The sequence below is a fragment of the Sparus aurata genome, chromosome 8 (genome assembly GCF_900880675.1).
Source record: "Sparus aurata chromosome 8, fSpaAur1.1, whole genome shotgun sequence".
Taxonomy (NCBI): domain Eukaryota; kingdom Metazoa; phylum Chordata; class Actinopteri; order Spariformes; family Sparidae; genus Sparus; species Sparus aurata.
Window position 1 is genome coordinate 21,730,885 of NC_044194.1, and position 19,837 is coordinate 21,750,721.

The following is a 19,837-nucleotide window of genomic DNA, read 5'->3' on the forward strand; positions in this document are numbered from 1 at the left end:
AACGGTGTAATTACATTTCTAAAAAGAATTTGCCAGTTGACTTGATGGTACGAATGAATGCTGAACATGTTCTTTTTTTCCCATGTCTTTGTTTGGTACCCCACTGCCTGAGGGCTGGATGTTTAACAGGGACAAAAACAGCTTCTGTAAATGGAAGGAACAAGAAAAAAAATGCTACACATGTCAGTGGGAAAGTCAAAAGCCAATAATTAACCATAATATCTATGCTATTTGACTTTTTTTTTCGCCATACAAAGAGTTTTGTCATAGAAGTAGATATAATCCATTTTAAGATGGGAAATCTTTTTATGTCCAAAAATAAAAGAAGAAACAACAACACAAATTCAGCTGGGTGACTTGGGCTGAACTTGACCTAACTTGCCGAAGGAAGAAATGACTTGGGACTTGCTTGAGACTGACATCTGCCATGGTCACCCACAGTACATTGAAATTGTAATATATTAAAAAAATATTTGTTATTTAGTCGCAGAAAGAGTATGAATAGCTTTAACCAGCTTAAAACTCAGTGTTGTTTGTGTTCATGTGCAGTTCATCAGCTGCTCCCTCATACAGAAGTCTGGTCTGAAGGTGCTCTCTGCTCTGGCTGACTGCTCCGGTGCAGTGGACTTGCTCTGCCAGCAAGGAGCAATAGACACAGTGCTACATACACTACAGATGTTCCCACAGGAACGAGGTAGGCATATAATTATTGTAATTAATGAATAGCCATGAAAGAGAGGAACAAAATTTTATTTTTTGCATGTGTGCAATGGAGAAGAAAAATCACCTAAACCTTGTCATCATTGATTGCCGATTGCTCATTGATAATTGATGATGAATCATCAGTGTCTTAAACAGAATTCGCAACAGGACAGGAAAGTCTCGCCTCTCCAATGATAGTCTTGGTACAAATGAATAATTATTTGATTGACACAACAGTAATATGTAAATAGTTAGTCATTGCTCCATTGTGTTCCCTTTTTGGGGTTAGGTCCATAAAAGCAGGTTTGAAAGTAGGAAGAAAGAGTTTCAGAGGAAAAGTAAAACGCAGCATTTCTTTTACTAAGACACCACTGATTTGATTGTCAATTATGGAAAAATTCCCTTATCTGAGCAGTAAAAATATCACGATTAAAATGTTACAATGGTCAAATCATACCTTCACTGACTTCCAAACTTCTTCCAGAGATACACTACTGGGGTCTCACTCTGCTCAGCTACCTCGTATCTAAGAAGAAGCTGTCGAGGATGATCGTACCTGTTCTGGCCTCCGTTGTTGTCGCCTCACTCGTCCAGTACAAAGAAGACTCTGAGATGCTGCTGAAGGTGACATCAGTGACAGAACATTTAGAAAAGCAGTGTGACTGCTGCATTCCTTTTTTTTATCAAGAAAAGTCTTGTTTTTTTATTGTGATTGGCCACAATACATGTTTAATATTTCTTTTCCATTTTTGTCATGTAAATGGTTATCCTGAAATGTTATTGTTGACAGTTTGTCAGGCATTAGCAGCAAGATGACTACACACACCTACCTACCACTGAAATGCGAAGAATAAATAGAAATAAAAAAAAAATATATATATATATATATATATATATATACTAGAGGGAACTGCTTTGAATCAAACACACATTATGTCAAAATGTCATGAATTATCATGACTGCCACATCATGCAGCCCTGCTTTAAAACTGAGTTCTTATCTTAGAATTAAAAAACAGTCAATAACCTCTGAAATGCTATCTTGTAATGTTAAATGTTGAAATGAATGATTGCTAATTGTCTTGTTCCAGAACTTCAGTCACAGCAGTGTAGACTTTGTTGTATTCTGTAGATATTACGGGCAATATACTGTAAGTGAAATTGAGTTGACTTCTCTTGACTGTTACTGATAATAGATCTGTGCTTTTTACTTCCGATCTGTCTCTTGTCGTGTGTCCCGCAGGGTTTCCAGGTGGGTCTCAGGATGCTGGATGCCTGTTCAGGAGCTGCAGCTGAACTGCAGAGAGAAGACTTTGACAGGCAGATCTTCCAGCACCTCAGAGAAGAGACTCCTGATCAGTGCAACAACCCTGTGAGTTCTCTTTGCAGACTGCAAAACCTTAATTTACAGATCAGGTTCCAGACAAACACATGGGGAAAAAAAAGTACTTTTAATTGCTATTTTCCAAAAGGAACAGGGCAACATTTTCCCAGATTCTGGACTATTTCAGTTTGATCTACTGTCATGATGAAAGACAAGCTGTACTGTACACATAGAGGAACGTACAGTTTAAAAGAGCCGAGCAGGAAAGCCTGACATGCTTTAATATTGCTCACATTAAGCGTGTAGGACCATTTGTCTTTTTCTTGTTCTTATATTATATGAATATTGTAAACCTTCAATGTAATTTAATAAACAGATTAGTGTCTTCTCTCCTTCTGTCTGCTGTCAGCTGCGTAAGTCGATGTGCCTCGCTCTGGCTAAAATGTGGTGCGACTCAGAGCTACACTACAGCATGCTGGAAAAAGCATGCAAGGATGGAGACATGACGTTAGCCGAGTGTTTGATTGAGCTGGGTGCTGACATCAATAAGAAGACCAAAACTGAATCTCTCATCTATCAGGTCAGAGGTCACAAAACCCACAGGACAGAGTTAGGAAACAAAATGGAGTAGTTTATGTTGAATTTCCTGCATTTTACCAGACGACATAATGTGTCCTGACTTTTGATGACAGTTTTTGGTGCTGAACAGTTGATGATTTTTCTCAAAATGGTACCAAACATATTCATCTTCAATACACAGCCTTAGTAATAGATAGGTTAATCAGTAATTCAAATAATCCACAGTTCAGACTCAATCATGGCCCTCTTTTCCAGGTGTGTGAGAGAGGCGGACCTCTTGAGCTAGTGGAGCTGCTGCTCAGCCGAGGCACCCATGAGCAGCACCTCCGCAGGGCTCTGGCTGTGAGCGTGAAGCGGGACGAGGGACCTACGGTCATCCAGCTGCTGGGCCGTCTGGGTCTGGACCTCAACAACAGCGCCCTCTGCCTCGGGGGCTTCAGGCTGGGCCGCCTGGATGCCGCCTGGCTCAGCCCACTGCTGGCCGAAAGAGGCAGAACACACAGTCTGCGCTACAACAACAGTGAGGAAGAGTCTATGCTTTTCTGTTTTTTCAGACTTTTTCTAGACTTAACAGCTGATGGATCATTTGAAATAAATAAAAAGCATGGAATGAATATTTACTTGCAGCCAAATCTTTAATATTCTATGTACTGTGTTCTGTCTTCGAGGTAAGGGTATAAGTTTGGCGAGGTACATTCAGTCTTTCCAGAGGTCCAAGAGCAGCAGTGGTCTTCCCAGACCTCTGGCCGACCCCTGTCTGACATCTGGCTACATTTCTGAAGAGAGCGACGACTCCAGCTTCAGTTTCGTCTCCATGGACGACAGCCTGTTTTTCAATGACGACATGGAGAGTGATGGTAAAGTTTCACAGATGTTGGCCTAAGCTAATACAAATAGCTAATAACAGTATGACCTATTTAAGTTATTTTTACACTCTGTTCCAACAAAGGCAGAAAATGTGTTCACACTTGAAGTGGAACTGACATTCAATTTATGCGCCTGAATCACGGCTGTGCTGAAAAACAATGTATTTCTACTACAGACCAAACTGAGGACAATAATCTGTTTCATGTCAAGGAAAATCCCTTTACTGTAACATTGTCTTAAGACTGCACATAGTTACATCTTGTATGTTTCCACTTCATTGATTAACATTATGTCATCCATCTCAACTCTTTACACAGTCTTTTGTGCATCAAATAAGTCAAACTGATCACATCACATCTTGTGATTTGTCTTGGCAGGTTTTTTTTCATAGTGAAGTGATGTTTTATCAGTACTTTATGTTTCATTGGTGTGTGATCATTTAGTTCAAAGTCTTCTTTAATTGACTGTAGCTTTAAAATCCTCACATGATAAAAATATGTCCATTTCAACTGTCTGTAAATAGATTTGTCCTCATATGCATCTGTCTGGAAGCTGAAAACAGAAAAGAAAATATTTTGACATTTCAGCGGTAATGGTTGAATTAAAATGTTGAGACCTCTAACACACCTGAACTAAAGTGGAAGTTCATAAGAATATGAAATGTAGTTTACCTTCTGATGATGAGGTCCTTTTTTCCTTTTGTAGGCAGTGATTCATTGTCAGGGGTTTTGTCTCCAAAGCCGCACAATAACTCGACAGAAGAGTTGAGAGGGGGGTCCTTCAAAAGGAAGCAGGGGCGTCGCAGACATGCCAGCGCAGAGGTAAAACCTCTTTATCAAGATTTGAGTTTTATGCTTGTGTGATATTGATATTGTGTCATGCAGTTTAATGTCAAGTCAAAAGATTGACTTTCGTTGCAGTCCCTTTCTAAGAAATAAGACTGTACATACCACCCAAATGTGTGTTCCCTCACCCACTTCTTCTCTCTGGTGTCTGTGTTTCTTTCTTTTTCCAGAGTGGTCAGACTGAGACTGAACACAGCGAGTCCGTACACAGGAGATATGGAAGAACCGGCTCCGGTCAAAAAGGTATCGATTCGGTTTGATTCTCATTTTGTCAAACATTGCTGCACAAAAAAATGTTGTTTTCTTTTCTATTTGACCTACACATGCTGATGATGATGATGATGTAACTTGCATTCGCATATGACAGTTAACAAATGGACACACACTGTTCATTTAATCAGTGACTGTCAACTAACAAAAGCTTCCTGCCATTCATTTAAACAATATCCCAAACTGCTGAAGAAAACACAGATTCTCTGTAGATCTTACTGTATATACAGAACTATGCTTTGGACGATAACAACAGGACAGTGAGGGAATATATACTTTTATGCAGTAATTACATACAGGCTTAAACATGTGTAGGATATGTTTTTGGATATAAAAGAAAGAGTAAAAAAAATAATTGAAAGCACTCTGAGAACAGACTTCTTGCAAAGTTCAGTGAAGGTTTCAAAACATTCTGCTACTTTTCAATTTGAGTCTGACAATGCAAAAAGTTCCTTTTTTTTAAGAGTAATCTGTATCTGCACATCTTTTTTGCCAATGTGAAAGCTCCAGACTTAAGACAGACCGTAACTAATGATCCATCTCCTCCTCAGTGTTTGGATCAGGGGAGAACTCTGCTGTTCTTCCCAAAGAGAAGGAGAGGATCCGCCTGCTTGACCTGTCAGGTAATGAGTTGGACTCTCTGTCCTGTCTGATGGATGACGTCTTCGTCCAGCAGCAGCTGGGACATCTCCTCCGTCTGGACCTTAGCCACAACTGTCTGCTGGAGTTACCTTCAGCTCTTTGCCAGGTAAACCCTCTGATATGTGCTGAATCACCAAGGTATAAAATGACCAGAAGAACTCTGTGCTGAAGCTGTTTTGTTTTTTTATTTGACAGAATTTGAAGAGTCTGACTCGACTGGACCTTCAGGGCAACCAGCTCCAGTCGCTGCCAGTCGAGCTGCTGTCTCTGCTCTCACTGAGCATGCTGAACGTCTCCCGTAACTGTGTGGGTCCTCTACTGACCTTTGACCCCGCTGTCACCTGCCCATCACTGCGGCAGCTCAATCTGTCTTTCAACAAAATCACCACATTCCCTCACGAACTGGGCCACGCCGTGAATCAGCTGGAGGAGCTGTTTATGGAAGGGTAGGCTGCTGGTTTGAACACATGAGCAGGGAAAGTGTATTGTTGTTTTCTGTTTTTAACCAAAGTAGTCATAGGTATTAATTTCTGATGAGAAACTCTCTTCATTCTCGCTGCAAGGAAGTGAACGCCCTCACAATATTTTTGGACTCTGGACTTTCCCATTTTGGAAAGAGGAAATGTGGAAAATTCTGAAATTATTTAATTCACTTTCATCATTTGTAGTGCAGCACAAAGCCTGGAATGTCGTCAGTGACAGTCGTGTTTTCCCTTAAATGGGGCAACACATTGAAGGGGGTTTACGGTGAATTCTATTGTGTAGAAGGGTTGTGCAATCTAATCTTAATAAACTCAACTTTGTTTTCGTGATTCAGTCTTGTCACATACCTTTCTAAACAAATCAGTGCTGTGCTGAGGGATTACTAGAAAGCACTCAGAGAACACACAGCTTCACCAGTGCTGCACAACAAAATGTTTACAGTCATGTGAATCAGGGGATACACATTCAGAATTTGTGTTTTCAATTCAATGCAGTAGTTTATAAGAAAAGAGAAAATACCATTGAAAACCATTTGTCACACTTTTCATTTTAAGATATTGGTCAAATTTAGCAGTATCAAGCCTCCATTTGCGGTGACATTTCTCTTTTTCTCTTTTTTCAGTAACAGTATAACTGAGCTTTGTGCGCCTCTCTGTCTGCCGGAGATCAAGCTGCTTGATGTGAGCAAGAACAGTGTGGAGAACATTTCTACAGACTTCCTGACCGGCTGCCCCAAACTGGAAACTTTCAGTGTCTCTATGAACAAAATCTGTGAGTACCATTCAAGTAACTGTTTATTAGATTTTAATCCTGCAGCTGAAGAGCTCTGTACCTTCTTTGTCTGCCCACTTTGTACTTTGGAAAACACTCAAGCACCAAGTGACCCAGAGGAAGATCATGTGGACAGAAAAAGTAAATGGGTTTAATGAGAGAATATTTCATCTCAACAGAATTCCCTCCAAAACAGAGCAGAATCAGACTGTTAACGTAGCTGTGAAGACATTTTAGAAATGGAGACATTGGCTTTTATAGGCCAGTCAGTTAAATTGAAAAATGGATAGAAACAGTTACATTTTATTTAGTTATTTGGACGATATTAGCATTTGAAGGTTTTTCTTTTTAGATATGTAGGCAGAAATAGGATAAGTGATTTATATTGACTAATGAAGAGCCAATACGCTACTTATATGCATGCTAACAAGCAACTGCTTAATGGTTAAAATGTATACTATGAAGTGTTTGATCATTGCTGTTTTTCTCCAGCTTCCCTGTCACATATCTCATCCAAGATCACAACACTGAAACTAGCAAACAACAATTTCACTGAAGTTTCCAAGGCAATACTTCATCTCCCAAAGTAAGTTGGATACTCAGCTAGTTTTCTATGGATCTAAATGATACAATTTTCCAGATAATAAACAACACTAAATTCCTGTCAAAGCTTGGTTTTCAGCTTTGTACTAAAGAAAAATGTTTTAATACAAACACTTGATTCATACCTCATTTTATCCAGCTTGCGGTCAGTCGACATGAGGACTAACAACATTGCTGTTCTGCCTGGACCGGGACTCTGGGAGTCCAGCAACCTCAGAGAGCTGATGTTCAGTCAGAACTGTATCAAAGATCTGGATCTGAGTGGACCGATCTACAAATGGGCCAGACTGGAGAAACTCCACCTGAGTGACAACAGGCTCACGGAGGTAGAGAATAGATTACTTTCCAAAAGAATTAATATGATTTTCTCAGCTATCATGAGCCCTTTTTTAATTGTTCATCATGAAATGCTGTGAAAGTAGAGAATATCCAGGTGTTGATGACAGAGCACTGCTTTTGATGGTTGTCTTGTCTCTGTTCAGATCCCCCCACAGATCGGCCTGTTGGAAGGCCTGACCTCCCTGGATGTGAGTCGTAACACAAACCTGCGCTCCTTCCCTGATGAGATGGGCAAACTGAGTAGACTGTGGGACCTGCCGCTGGACGGCCTGAAACTTCAGCTGGACCTCAAACTCATTGGCAGCAAGACCAAAGACATTGTCAGGTCAGCGGCTTGTTTTTGAAGATTTAAATGTCACACATTTCTTCTATTTTCACCACACTTTATGATCTTGAATTTGTAAAAGAAGAAATATAATTAAGCTAACCTTATCATCCTCCCTCTTTCCCAGGTTTCTGCAGCAGCGGCTGAAGAAAGCGGTGCCGTACTACCGAATGAAGCTCATTGTGGTGGGGAACGCAGGCAGTGGGAAGACCACCCTGATCCAGCAGCTGATGAAGCTGAAACGCTCACAGGTGAACTCGAAGCGGACCCTTGCTGGCATCGACGTCCGTGACTGGACCATCAGTGAACGGGACAGGAAGAAGATGGTGCTGAACGTCTGGGACTTCTCAGGTTGGTCAACATATAATGCATCATTTTAAAAAAACAGTTAACGGTACACAACAGTCCTTACAGCAGGTGACAGCTGCAGACATGTGTGTTAAACAGTGACGAGTGCCCGAATCTCCTTCATAACCAAGATCAAATCAAAAATGTGCAAATATAAAGTTTTTCACATGCACAGCAGGTTCCAAGGGAAAAAGTATGAACAGGATTAGAACTGAGATAGAAGGGAAGGAAAAACTGATTCAGTTTTGTTAAAAATCAATGAATATTTATTTCACAATTTCTCAAAGATTCCTTCTATTTCCATCTAAGCTCAATGTTTTTTTCAATATAGGCTATAAATATCACTCTTCTTGTCTCAGGCAATCTATGCTCACATGTAAGTTACAGTACAGTACAGCATCCTTTTAGTTGTTTGATTCATCTTCATTGGCGTGTTAAAATGTCTAGTTTCTTTAACCATGTGATAATAGTGATGGCACAGAAATGAAAAGTATCTTCCTCTGTTTCCAAGCAGTCACTTTTTTCAAAGAACAAGTTGTAGACATTCTTACGAGGAACAAACCAAGATTATTACAGAGTATGTACATAATTCATATGTCCTAAATCATATATGTCATGTTTCCCCCTTTACAGGGGGAGAGGAGTTCAGTGGCTCTCACCCTCACTTCCTGACCTCCAGAGCTCTCTACCTGGTCGTGTACAACCTCAGCAAAGGAGCCAGTCAGGTGGACGCCCTCAAACCCTGGCTCTTCAACATCAAAGTGAGTCATAAACCAAAGATTCACAGAGTTATCACGAAGAACTATTGAGATCAGAGGAGTGATGAATACCCTTATAACTTTATAAATCATGTTCAATTTAGAAAAAAGGTTCTCATCCTTTATGTCCTTGTAGACAGGATAACTATTCAAAAACAGATCCTCATTCTCAATTTAACCTAACTCAGACAACAAGCATATTTTTGTTCATCTTTTGTCAAATTGTTGCTCATCGTTCCCTCAGGCTGTAGCTCCTCTGTCCCCGGTCATCCTGGTGGGAACACACACCGATGTGAGCGAGGAGCTGCAACTACAAGCCTGTCTGACCAAGATCAGAGAGGAGCTGCTGAACCACCAGGGCTTCCCTGCTATCAGGGATTACCACATGGTCTCCGTCTGCGAGGACTCGGATGCCGTGACCAAGCTCCGCAAGGCCATCGCCAGGGAGGTCACCAGCTTTAAGGTAAACTGACTCCAATGACTGATTAAACATTTCCTTTCTTGCTTCTATGTCCTCACTCTCTGATCTCCTCTCCCTGTCACAGATCCAGGGCCAGCCTGTGATGGGCCAGCTGGTTCCAGAATGCTACGTGGAGCTGGAGCGCCGCCTTCTGCAGGAGAGAGCCAGGGTTCCCCCAGAGTTCCCCGTTCTCAGGCACCAGGAGCTGCTGCAGCTCATCCAGGAGAGTCAGCTGCAGCTGGAGGAAGCTGAGCTGCCTCACGCTGTCCACTTCCTCAGCGAAGCCGGTCAGAAACTTTCAACATCAAAAAGACATTTAATGTTATGCAAAGAAATGCATGATTCTTAGAAAGCTTTAGTAGAATATACTGTCCCTGTCTCAGGCAGACAACAGGATGATGTGTGTTAATATTAATTTAAATCTCAACTTGTTCTCCCCCCGAACACACTGATATGTCACCATGACCTCAATGTTCTAAACATCGTCTTAAGAATCAACAGTGTATTTGTCTGACTGTTTTGTTTCCTCCTCTGTCACTGAAGGGGTTTTGCTGCACTTTGATGATCCGGCACTTCAGCTCCAAGAGCTCTACTTCATTGACCCGCAGTGGCTGTGCCACATCATCTCCCAGGTAGCCTCATGTGAACACACAGAGACAATCACACAAGCTTTGCGTCTTTGGCTAACTGAGACGCTTAAAGAAGCAGTTCAGAAATCAGTTTCAGGTCTTGTTTTGGGCAATTATTTGTATAAATCACTGTTTTTATTTGCCATATGTGTGCAGATTAAATATCCAGTGTCTCTCCATTGCCTGTAAATGCAATGCAATGCAATGTTTTTTTAATTCTATCTTAAGAATTCTCTTTTCATTGCCATTGTTTTCTTTATGGCATCTTGTTTTCTTCATTGTGCAAATTAGATCAATTTATAGGTTACGATACATGTCACAAAATCAAGGAAATGAAATGATTGTAAAAGAATGTGTCAGCTCTGTCAGGTGTTGTCTGTGTCTCTGTGCAGAAACTGACAATAAAGAGCTGTGGTGTTTGGGAGCACCCTAAAGGAGTTGTTCAGCGCTCGATGGTGGAGAAGTTTCTGTTTGAGACCAAATGTTTCCCCAAGAGCCACCTGACGCAGTTCTTCAAACTGCTTGAGAAGTTTCAAATCGCTCTGCCCTTCGGCGAGGACCAGCTGCTGGTACCCAGCAGGTATGTTTAAATTTGCAACTACAGATGATATGTTTTGGGAAATTAACATATTTCACCATTTCTATCACTCACTCTTCTCTTCTTTTACAGTTTGTCCAAACACAGACCAGTGATCGAGCTGCCTCACTGTGAGAACTCAGAGGTGATTGTGCGTCTGTACGAGATGCCGTACTTTCCCATGGATTTCTGGTCTCGCCAGGTCAGCCGCTTACTGGAGTTTTCGTCTTATTTGCTTTGTGGAAAAGGTAAAGTGGATTAAGGGTAGATACATTTCCTGTTCCATTACCCAGTGGTTTATAAAATTAATTATCTTGCCGTGTGTTTAATCAAGAAAAAGTGATGCGACCCAACCGGATCTACTGGAGAAGAGGTGTGTACCTGAGCTGGTCCCCAGAGGCCTACTGTCTGGTGGAGGCTGCCTCATGGGAAGAGAACCCCTCCAGCTTCGTCAGGATCACTGTGCCCTCTTCAAGAAAAGGTGCTATGGTTTTTAAAATTGAAGGTCTTATCAGACCATCCAAATATCTAGAACGTGCTATGAAGCTCTATTACATACATCACGTTTTAGACGACTGCTGTGATTTCTGGGAGTTTAATTCAGTAATTTTTGTAGTTTAGTAAACTTAACATGTTGCTACTGTTGCTAGTAGTGATCATGTCAGTGATGATGACCATCATTGTTAACTCTTTTCCCACCAGGCCGGGTGCTGCTGGGTCAGGTGGTGGATCACATCGACTCCCTGCTGGAGGAGTGGTTTCCTGGCCTGTTGAACACAGACATGCACGGCAGCGGTGAGGCTCTGCTGAAGAAGTGGGCTCTCTACAGCTTCGAGGACGGGCAGGAGTGTAGCAAGATTCTGCTTGAGGACCTCTTCCCCTATTTTGACACTGGTACAGAAGACGCACTGAAATCTATAGAAACTTTTTTCTAAATGTATTGTGTTTGTTTCCTAGAAACATTCAGTGGCACCTCTTTTTCGCCCTGCATTTTTCCTATTATCTATCAATTACCTGTCAATGATTATATTATCACAGATTTTATGCTGGTGAACTCGGAGGACCCCCGCTGCACTCTCCCCATCTCTCAGATCGCTCCTGACTTGGTGCTGAGTGATCAGCCTGCAGGAACAATACTGGATAGTGAAGAGCTGGAGGTAGACATGTCCAAAGAGAACAGACTGGGTACGCTTATCTAATTTCCACACATATACATTTTTATAATATCTTATTACATAAATGACAATTAAAACCACAAATTCTTGGTAAAAAGACACAAGGTAAAACAAAAGATCTTGATTGTTTCCTCTCCCGTTTGAAATTTCTGTTATTGCTTGTCTTAATCAAAAAACCTACACATTTCTTTCTTTCATAATGCCTTAACAATACTAAATGAAACACATCATTATATGATATATTTTGTTTTCAGGGGATGGTGGCTTCGGGACCGTCTATCGAGGTGTCTACAAAAATGAAGAAGTTGCTGTGAAAATATTCAACAAGCATGCATCTGAGCTTTACATCTACAGACTCCTGAGACAGGTACCACTGACAACCTAGAATAGAGAAACTGAAAGGGTTTTTGTGAACACAGGCTTTTTCTAACCTGTAGCTTACTTCCACGATCCTTCCTTTACATCACTTCTTTTCTGATCTGTTTCTCTCCAGGAGTTGGTGGTGTTGGGCCGCCTCCGCCACCCCAGCCTGGTAGGTCTCCTGGCGGCAGGCTCATCTCCACAGGTCCTGGTTATGGAGCTGGCTCTGCGAGGCTCACTGGATTCCTTGTTTGAACACGAAAATGGCAGCCTGAACCAAAAGCTTCAGCACAGAATCGCCCTGCAGGTGGCCGACGGACTCAGGTAAAGATTATGGGATGATACTGTGATATTTCTTGTCTTGTCTCGTCTGAACAACCTTTTTTCCATAGAATTTATAGAAGCATAGTTGATCATCACAACCAAAATTAGCATTAGGATTGTGACAGTTTATGACTCATATTTAACACCAAACTAATCCTCTAAATCAGATCAAAATTCTGAAAACTATGGCGTGAAAATTGAGAAAATTTGTTTCATCTGTGTTCGCAGGTACCTCCACGCAGCCATGATCATTTATCGGGATCTGAAGCCCCACAATGTGCTTCTGTTCAACCTGAAGACGGACTCTGAGATAATCGCCAAGATCACAGACTATGGTATCGCTCAGTACTGCTGCAGCATGGGAGTGAGGAGCTCCGAGGGAACACCAGGTCAGCCACCTCTGCAAACCTCAAGCTTATATCCTGGTTTTATTTAAGGTCATGCCAAGCTTTTGAAGTTAATGACTGTATGTCTGGCAGGTTTCCGGGCACCAGAGGTCGCCCGAGGTAACGTGATCTACAACCAGCAGGCGGACGTGTTCTCTTTTGGCCTGCTGCTCTACGACCTGCTGACTTGTGGCGAGCGAATCTCTGACGGCATGAAGTTCCCCAGTGAGTTTGATGAGGTCGCAGTGCAGGGAAAACTGCCAGGTAATGAATACAGAATTCTTCCATGAAGCTAAAACATTAAATCTGTAACCAGATATTAACTCACATGTGATGAGCCACAATCCTTTTAATTGCTGATGCTTGTAATGTTTCAGTTTCACCTCAGAAAGTATTCTCCAAGTACCACAATCATTACCGACTCTAAAACACTGTAGCGTAGGTCTACTCAGCTGTTTTCTCAGCTGTTTTGGACACTCCAGCTGTGATAAGTAGCACCTGTACTCTGTTCATGGCTGTAAGCATTACTGTTTGGAGTCCCATTTTATTTAATTTTTTTTTTATTTTTTACTTTTAAATGTACCTTTGCTGACCATCTTGCCATCACAGTTATAGTTTACCTTGTGGGTAATAATGGATATTGTCTGTGCATGTGACGTGTATCAATATGACTACATAGCAGGCGGACAGTAAATGTTACAGGAAAATAGAAACTTACTTTAAATTATTAGTTATTTTCAATTCAAGTATTGTTATTTAAAATTCTGCAGTGTTTTGATTGTATTATACTGTATTTTTTAAATTAACTTCTCAGATAAAATCTGGGACTCCTCCACATTCCACTAGAGGGAGCTTGCGTACTGCAAGTGATTCCCCTTACCACAGTTTGAGAATTGTGTTTTTTATGAGATACTATGCGATCAAATTTTTTTATTTAATCATTGTATAGACAACTTTTTCTTTTCTTAAATGTGTCAGTTCTGTTAGATACAGCATCACGTTTAACAGAGAAAATGAATTCTGGATTGATCTTTTATCAGACTGCAGCACACAAATCATAATTATGAGAGGATGCAACCATGCTACACGAAATTGTTAACTGCTTTCTGCTGTGTTTACTATTGTAATCGTGTAAACAGACCTTTGACAACATAAAAAAAGTGACACACTCTGTTATGGTGCTCCTATCTAACATCACACTTTTAATAAAGCACCAGACAAGGGGGTTGTTTTATCTAAGAATGATGGTTATGAATGTTATTGATTTGATCTCTGTCTTTTTTCATTCATTTGTTCATAGCTGTGAAAGTAAAATGCAGAGTGTTCAGACATGTTCACTGCTTTGCACACAGATCCAGTAAAACACTACGGTTGCTCACCTTGGCCAGGCTTCCAGGCCCTCATGAAGGACTGTTTGAGGGACAGCCCTCAAGCTCGACCCACCTCAGCTCAGGTCAGGACCTGAAGAATATGTATCTGTGTTTAGAGGGCGCTGCTGCTAGCATTTTACTGAGATAGTCGAAGACGGCAGAGCAATGTAGAGATCAGCTGTAGACTTTCATGATTATGATCTTTCAGGGCCCACTTAGTATTTTTGTGTCCTGTGATGTGTGCAGGTATTCGATAGACTAAATTCAGGGGAGATGTTGTGCCTGATGAGGGAGTCGGTGGTTCCTCGGGCCTTCAACGCTGAGTGCTTCACTGTGAGCTCTGGCAGCGGTGAAGGCTCCTCGATCAGCCACAGGGCCTGGCTGGGTGGAGGCAGCAGCACCCAGCGACTGGGCTCCATCACAGCTGTGGACCTAGACACCAACAAAGTTACTACACAGGTACCAACAGCACTGAATATGTACTTGATTTTGACTTGAAACTTGCCTTGAAATTCTGTGTAGCTGTAAATAAGCACAGTACAAACCGTCAAAGTGTTTTATTGCAACACGTTTTCCTTTTATGTTTGTTTTTCTCACTCCTGCAGGAGATCGACACCAGTCCCGTCCTGTGTCTTGTGACCGTCCAAATCCCGGACAACGCCTCTGATTGGCTGGTGGCAGGCACACAATCGGGCTCCTTGGTGGTCATCAGCACTCAGGACCCGTCTATGTGGCACCACCTGCAGAGAGTCAAAGATGCTGTCACCTCATTGTATTTCCACGTGCACCCTCGACGCACGTAAGTGTCACCAAACACTAAAAACTGATATGACAGTTAACTTTTGGAGAATTGAATGTGCTGCTGCTACATTTTCCTTTTACTTTTATGATGTGGTGCATTAAACTATTCTCATGTCTTATATCAACTGTATTATGTTAATATGCTATACGGCTTTATTGGGTTTATTATATATGCTACATTATATTCCATTATTTACAGACAAACACTAAGTGTAATTACTTCAATAATATTAAACATTATTTTGGTGTATGTTGTTAGAGTAAATGGTGTGATATTACTGTGCTGTGCTGAACTATGCTACTAACCACTCTTCTATGTCACTTTGCTTGAGTGCTGTACAATTTTTCTTCCTGCAGTATTCAGTTTAATCGCTCTTATATAGTTTCCCATTTGAATTCATAGTCTAATTTTCATTTGATATGCATCTGATTATGTTATTATTTTTACTTCCTGTGTTTATTCTGTACTTATTTCTGTCTTTGTGCTGCTGCAACACCTGGATGTTCACTCGTGGATCTTAACTTTTCTTAGAATAAAATAATACTATAATAATCATAATGAAATGCAAATAAAACAAAGTTCCTGGTTATGAGCCAGTAAAATATTGATATTTCTTGTGCAACAAATGGAATTTCTGGTCTTACTGGAACAAGTTAGGGGCTCACAAAAACACTGGTTTTCCATTTTCCAGCATCTTGATCTAACAGTGGTGCTGAGGATATTGTGAATCAGAGGGTCTGCTGAATATTTCGATAATCATTCTGTGAGGATGATGAATATCTCATGAATCCGGCCAAAGATTTAAATGAGCAGAACAACCAAACGCACTGACTAACACTGGCATTGTGTCATCATTCAGCTGTCAGTATCATAAATATTGGACTAAATTTGGTCTTGAACATCAAGGACTATTAAAACATGATACCAGATAAGTGCTGTTTGATTATGTTTGCTGGGTAAAAAGTCAGGTTACAGTTTGTGGCATCCTGAGGTAAAAAAGTACAGGCCTCTCCTTTTAGTACTGATGTTATCCACAGCCGTTTATGGCCTCTAATGAAATAAAGCTAATGATCTACATAATTTTCATATAGATACATTTCAGTTTTGGTAATTTGATTTCTTGATTTAGAGCTGTTTGAGGTAGAAAAACGAGCAGAATCCACTTTGATGATTATTAAAATTGTTCTGGAAATGACATTTGTTGCTACTAAACTCATTGAAATTTACATTTTGTATAAATCTTCTAGGCGATCCATGTGTGACATTTAACATTTATGAACATTGGAAGTCAGATAATTATGATGAATCTTCAACCTGTTTAAAAAAGAGTTTTGATCTATTTTTTTTACTTCTTTTCAGCCAAAGAAAGAATTACTTGCTGGTTGGGACAGCCGATGGAATACTCACAGTTTATGAGGACTCTGTGCTCAAGGTAAATATTAGATATCAAATGAAACACCTACTATGTTTGCTCTCGCAACATGACATTTTTGTTGTCTTTAAACATTGTTATTCTGACATTTCTTTTAGATGTTACTCTCACCTCATCCTCCCCTGCTGTAAATATATCCTAATACTGTAACCATCAATAGTTCGGACTTTCATTCTCTTCTTCCTCCTGTCTTTCCAGCAGGAGAACGGGCAACCAGTTAAAAGTGTCGCTGTGGGAAACATCAGCACGCCTGTCATGTGTCTGGGCCAGTCGGTTCATGCGCTGGACAGCAGGTCTGTGTGGGCCGGCTGCGGGACCAAGATCCACTCGTTTACCGCCGACTACGATGTGTGCAAGTCCATCGACACGAGACCAAACCTCATCTTCCAGTGAGTCTGTGACACGCTGGGAAATGAGAAGCAGCTTGTTGTTGAAAGTTGAGCTGAAGCTGTTTTTGGATTAAATCAACTTGGGGTGTTTATGTGTGTTGAGTGCGGTGCAACTGAAGAATAAGCAATTGTTCTTTTATAAAAAAAAAAAAAAAAAAAGGTTTGAGCCCATCATAAGTCTGTGTTTTCTTCACAGCTGTTCCTGCATGTTTGACAAGATGAGGAAGTTAAGTTTAAAGTGAAGGTCAGAAGTAATGTCATTGTCATCAGTACGACACGTGTGTGTCTCCCTCAGGCAGCAGCGGTCATTGGCTGGTAAAGCGTGTGTGTCTCGAATGGTTGTGGATAAATACGTTTACCTGAACAAAGCCGGGACGCCGACAGTCGAGGTTTGGGATAAGAGGAGCGAGAGGATGGTGGACTGCATCGACTGTGCTCAGATCATTAGGTACACACACGCATGCATGCACGAACTAACAGTTTTTTTTTATTTCGTATCACTTCTGAACATAGTCCATGATCTGCTGTTACAGTCTACCAGAATGCAGCTGTGTGTTCATTTCTCCCTGCAGACACGACTCTGGCTGTAGAGGCCGGCAGGGCAGCGAGGTGGAGCTGCCCACCGAGGCGGCTCCCTCCTGGGCCAGAGTGAAGGCTCTGCTGGTGCAGAGCGCTGCAACTCTCTGGATCGGCACCAGAGGGGGCCACCTGCTGCTGCTGGAGCTCTCCAAACACCAGACGCTGCAGGTCATCGGCCCCCGCTGCAACTCCATCCGCTACATTGGCTCTGCACTCATAGGTGGCGCTTCACTTACATTCACTTCATTAACTATTTCTGCATTTATTTATTTAGTTGTATTTTTCCACCACTAGAGCATGGCGCCACATGTGTTGTCACAGTGTCTGTGAGTGGAAGCTTCCTGCAAAAACTGGCCCTGGTACAGTTATTAATACAGAAACCTCAGTCAAACAGTCCACCACAGTCACCCCATATATACTAAATGAGTTCACTGGATTTTGGAGCACCATGTTGCCTAAATTAGCATATTGATATTAACAGCTCTTTCTTCAAGTGAGTAGTCCAAACTGACAGCTGTTACATAATAAGTATTAGTATGGAGGGATTTCGTGAAATGTTACGATCCCCTACCTTTATTATTGACCTCATTGGCAGAAGTTTATGTTTCAGAACAGCTGGTGACGATAACTGCGTAGTTGTCTATTGATAACTTCAAACCTTTTGGCCTATAAATCAAGTAAAATAGTTATTGGTTACATCTATTCACCTCTTTCACATTGTACTGGTTTTATGAAGAAGCCGCAGTTGCTGAATAAAGTAATGCATAACGCAGCAGTGCAAACACTTGACGGAAGATGATTAAAAACAACAAAGAAATAGGCGTAATCCGTAGAAAAAACTCATAACACTACAGCTGGGTATTTCTTTTGTCTTCACTCGGAGTGATTCATTGTCTGTCGGGGTTGTTTGTGTGAAGAAACGTGTGAAACAAACAACCCAGCATGCTGCTCAGTTTGTCTGCATATTGAGTCATTCTGATTCTTGTTCCACAACAATATGTCTTTCTTCCCCCCCGTGCTTATTTTCTTGTTTAAAGGCTGCATCCAAACAAGCCTTTCTGTTAAGCCTTTGTGTCTGGTGTGTGTAATTACAAATCTTTTTTTTTTTTTTTTTTCATGAATAGAAACACTAAATTGGAAGAATGTGGTGCTGGTTTTAGGCAGGAGACTCCCACAGGACAAGAATCAGTTCGGTGAGTCAGATTTTTTTTTGTTTGTGTCACGTTTTATAAAAAAAAAAAATGTCTCTCCATTGGTCTGAAGCGTGAGTTTGTCTCTGCTCTTAGACGAGGAGTCGGTGCTGATGGTGTGGAACAGCACGCTGCCGATGGAGGTCAAAGACCTGAACAGACACTGCGAGAAAAGAGAGCAGATCGCAGCTAGAATGAGAGAGCAGCTCCATCATAACTGAGCTTACACATTTGTATGTACTGTTTCCCCTTTACTACCTCTAAAATTAATGTCTGTTTACATGTTCTATTATATTGGCTTTTATTTAATTTTTTATTAAATAAACAACACTATTTTCTTTTAATTTATGAACAGAGTGTTCGTCGTAAAGGGATCAACTCTCCAGTGGATCGATGTGTCAGCAGCAGGACACATTGAAGGGGAAGTTTACCTCATTTTCTGACAGCCATACGTACTTTTCCAGTGCACTGATCCTGAAGACAAAGAACTCATGAGGGGACACACATAAGAATTTGATTCAAGAAATTCCTTTTTCTCTCGTTTGTGATGCACTTATGAAATAATGTGCCATGTTTTACCAGATCAGGACAATCTTTGTAAAAGGGAGACAGATGGTCTAATTTGTGTTTTTTATCAGGGCTGAGAGCTGTGCAGATGTTCAGGAGGACTTCCTGCTGCTAATGATTAGAGATCAGATTAGTTTACCTGTCTATGATAAGAAAAAAAGAAAACTGGAAAGAAAGCCAAAGGAAAAAAGCCTCTAAACCTGTATATTTGATTATTTATTCTAATGTGTACGTGTGTGTGTTTACCTGCGAGCCCATTCACTCCACATCAGTAAACGGAACACGGGATTTCTCAAATGCTGCCTGCTCTGTACACAGTTTTTATGTTGCGTTACCTGAAGTCACTGTTTGTGATGTTTGTGTCAAACAGAACAAGCGAGTAAATATTATTTTATGTACTGTGACAGCTCTCTGTGTATGTTGTTGCCGGGGTACAAAGGATATGGTGTACGGGGACGAGTGGAAAAGTGTAATGGTCTTTTTTTATAAGTGAAAGTACTAACTGGATTTATAGATTTATAGAATTTAAATGACTAATTTCTCACCTTAATGCTTTCCAGAGTACATTTATTAACATCGAGTATTCTGTATTTGTCAATGGATACTGGAATGGTTGATATTGTGTTTTTTACATTATATTATCTGTCATTTCAAAGGAGTGATGGCATGCGTATTGGGAACAACCTGAATTTTTTCCTGATGAAAAGTAAAATTGGAAGAAACCAAAAAAATCACAAGCAT

The 19,837-nt window shown here is 41.0% G+C and overlaps 1 protein-coding gene across 1 annotated transcript in view; it reads left to right on the forward strand.

The window, feature by feature from the left end:
• The window catches only part of lrrk2 (leucine-rich repeat kinase 2), a 31,371-nt gene extending 11,725 nt beyond the window's left edge, over nt 1-19,646 (forward strand). Inside the window, exons 15-52 of the mRNA XM_030425105.1 lie at nt 550-694; nt 1,187-1,326; nt 1,946-2,074; nt 2,436-2,606; nt 2,861-3,125; nt 3,274-3,462; nt 4,178-4,293; nt 4,488-4,560; nt 5,139-5,335; nt 5,425-5,675; nt 6,335-6,483; nt 6,976-7,069; nt 7,226-7,412; nt 7,569-7,750; nt 7,878-8,101; nt 8,732-8,859; nt 9,101-9,319; nt 9,402-9,603; nt 9,860-9,948; nt 10,338-10,525; nt 10,616-10,770; nt 10,857-11,003; nt 11,225-11,416; nt 11,561-11,707; nt 11,952-12,064; nt 12,191-12,381; nt 12,610-12,770; nt 12,861-13,031; nt 14,120-14,220; nt 14,384-14,596; nt 14,743-14,936; nt 16,299-16,371; nt 16,570-16,760; nt 17,056-17,208; nt 17,333-17,559; nt 18,464-18,532; nt 18,626-18,762; nt 18,885-19,646. Coding sequence (XP_030280965.1) covers nt 550-694; nt 1,187-1,326; nt 1,946-2,074; nt 2,436-2,606; nt 2,861-3,125; nt 3,274-3,462; nt 4,178-4,293; nt 4,488-4,560; nt 5,139-5,335; nt 5,425-5,675; nt 6,335-6,483; nt 6,976-7,069; nt 7,226-7,412; nt 7,569-7,750; nt 7,878-8,101; nt 8,732-8,859; nt 9,101-9,319; nt 9,402-9,603; nt 9,860-9,948; nt 10,338-10,525; nt 10,616-10,770; nt 10,857-11,003; nt 11,225-11,416; nt 11,561-11,707; nt 11,952-12,064; nt 12,191-12,381; nt 12,610-12,770; nt 12,861-13,031; nt 14,120-14,220; nt 14,384-14,596; nt 14,743-14,936; nt 16,299-16,371; nt 16,570-16,760; nt 17,056-17,208; nt 17,333-17,559; nt 18,464-18,532; nt 18,626-18,750 — 5,961 coding nt within the window. The 3' untranslated portion in view covers nt 18,751-18,762; nt 18,885-19,646. The remainder of the gene's footprint in view (nt 1-549; nt 695-1,186; nt 1,327-1,945; nt 2,075-2,435; nt 2,607-2,860; nt 3,126-3,273; nt 3,463-4,177; nt 4,294-4,487; nt 4,561-5,138; nt 5,336-5,424; nt 5,676-6,334; nt 6,484-6,975; nt 7,070-7,225; nt 7,413-7,568; nt 7,751-7,877; nt 8,102-8,731; nt 8,860-9,100; nt 9,320-9,401; nt 9,604-9,859; nt 9,949-10,337; nt 10,526-10,615; nt 10,771-10,856; nt 11,004-11,224; nt 11,417-11,560; nt 11,708-11,951; nt 12,065-12,190; nt 12,382-12,609; nt 12,771-12,860; nt 13,032-14,119; nt 14,221-14,383; nt 14,597-14,742; nt 14,937-16,298; nt 16,372-16,569; nt 16,761-17,055; nt 17,209-17,332; nt 17,560-18,463; nt 18,533-18,625; nt 18,763-18,884) is intronic.
• Nucleotides 19,647-19,837: the final 191 nt, after the last annotated feature.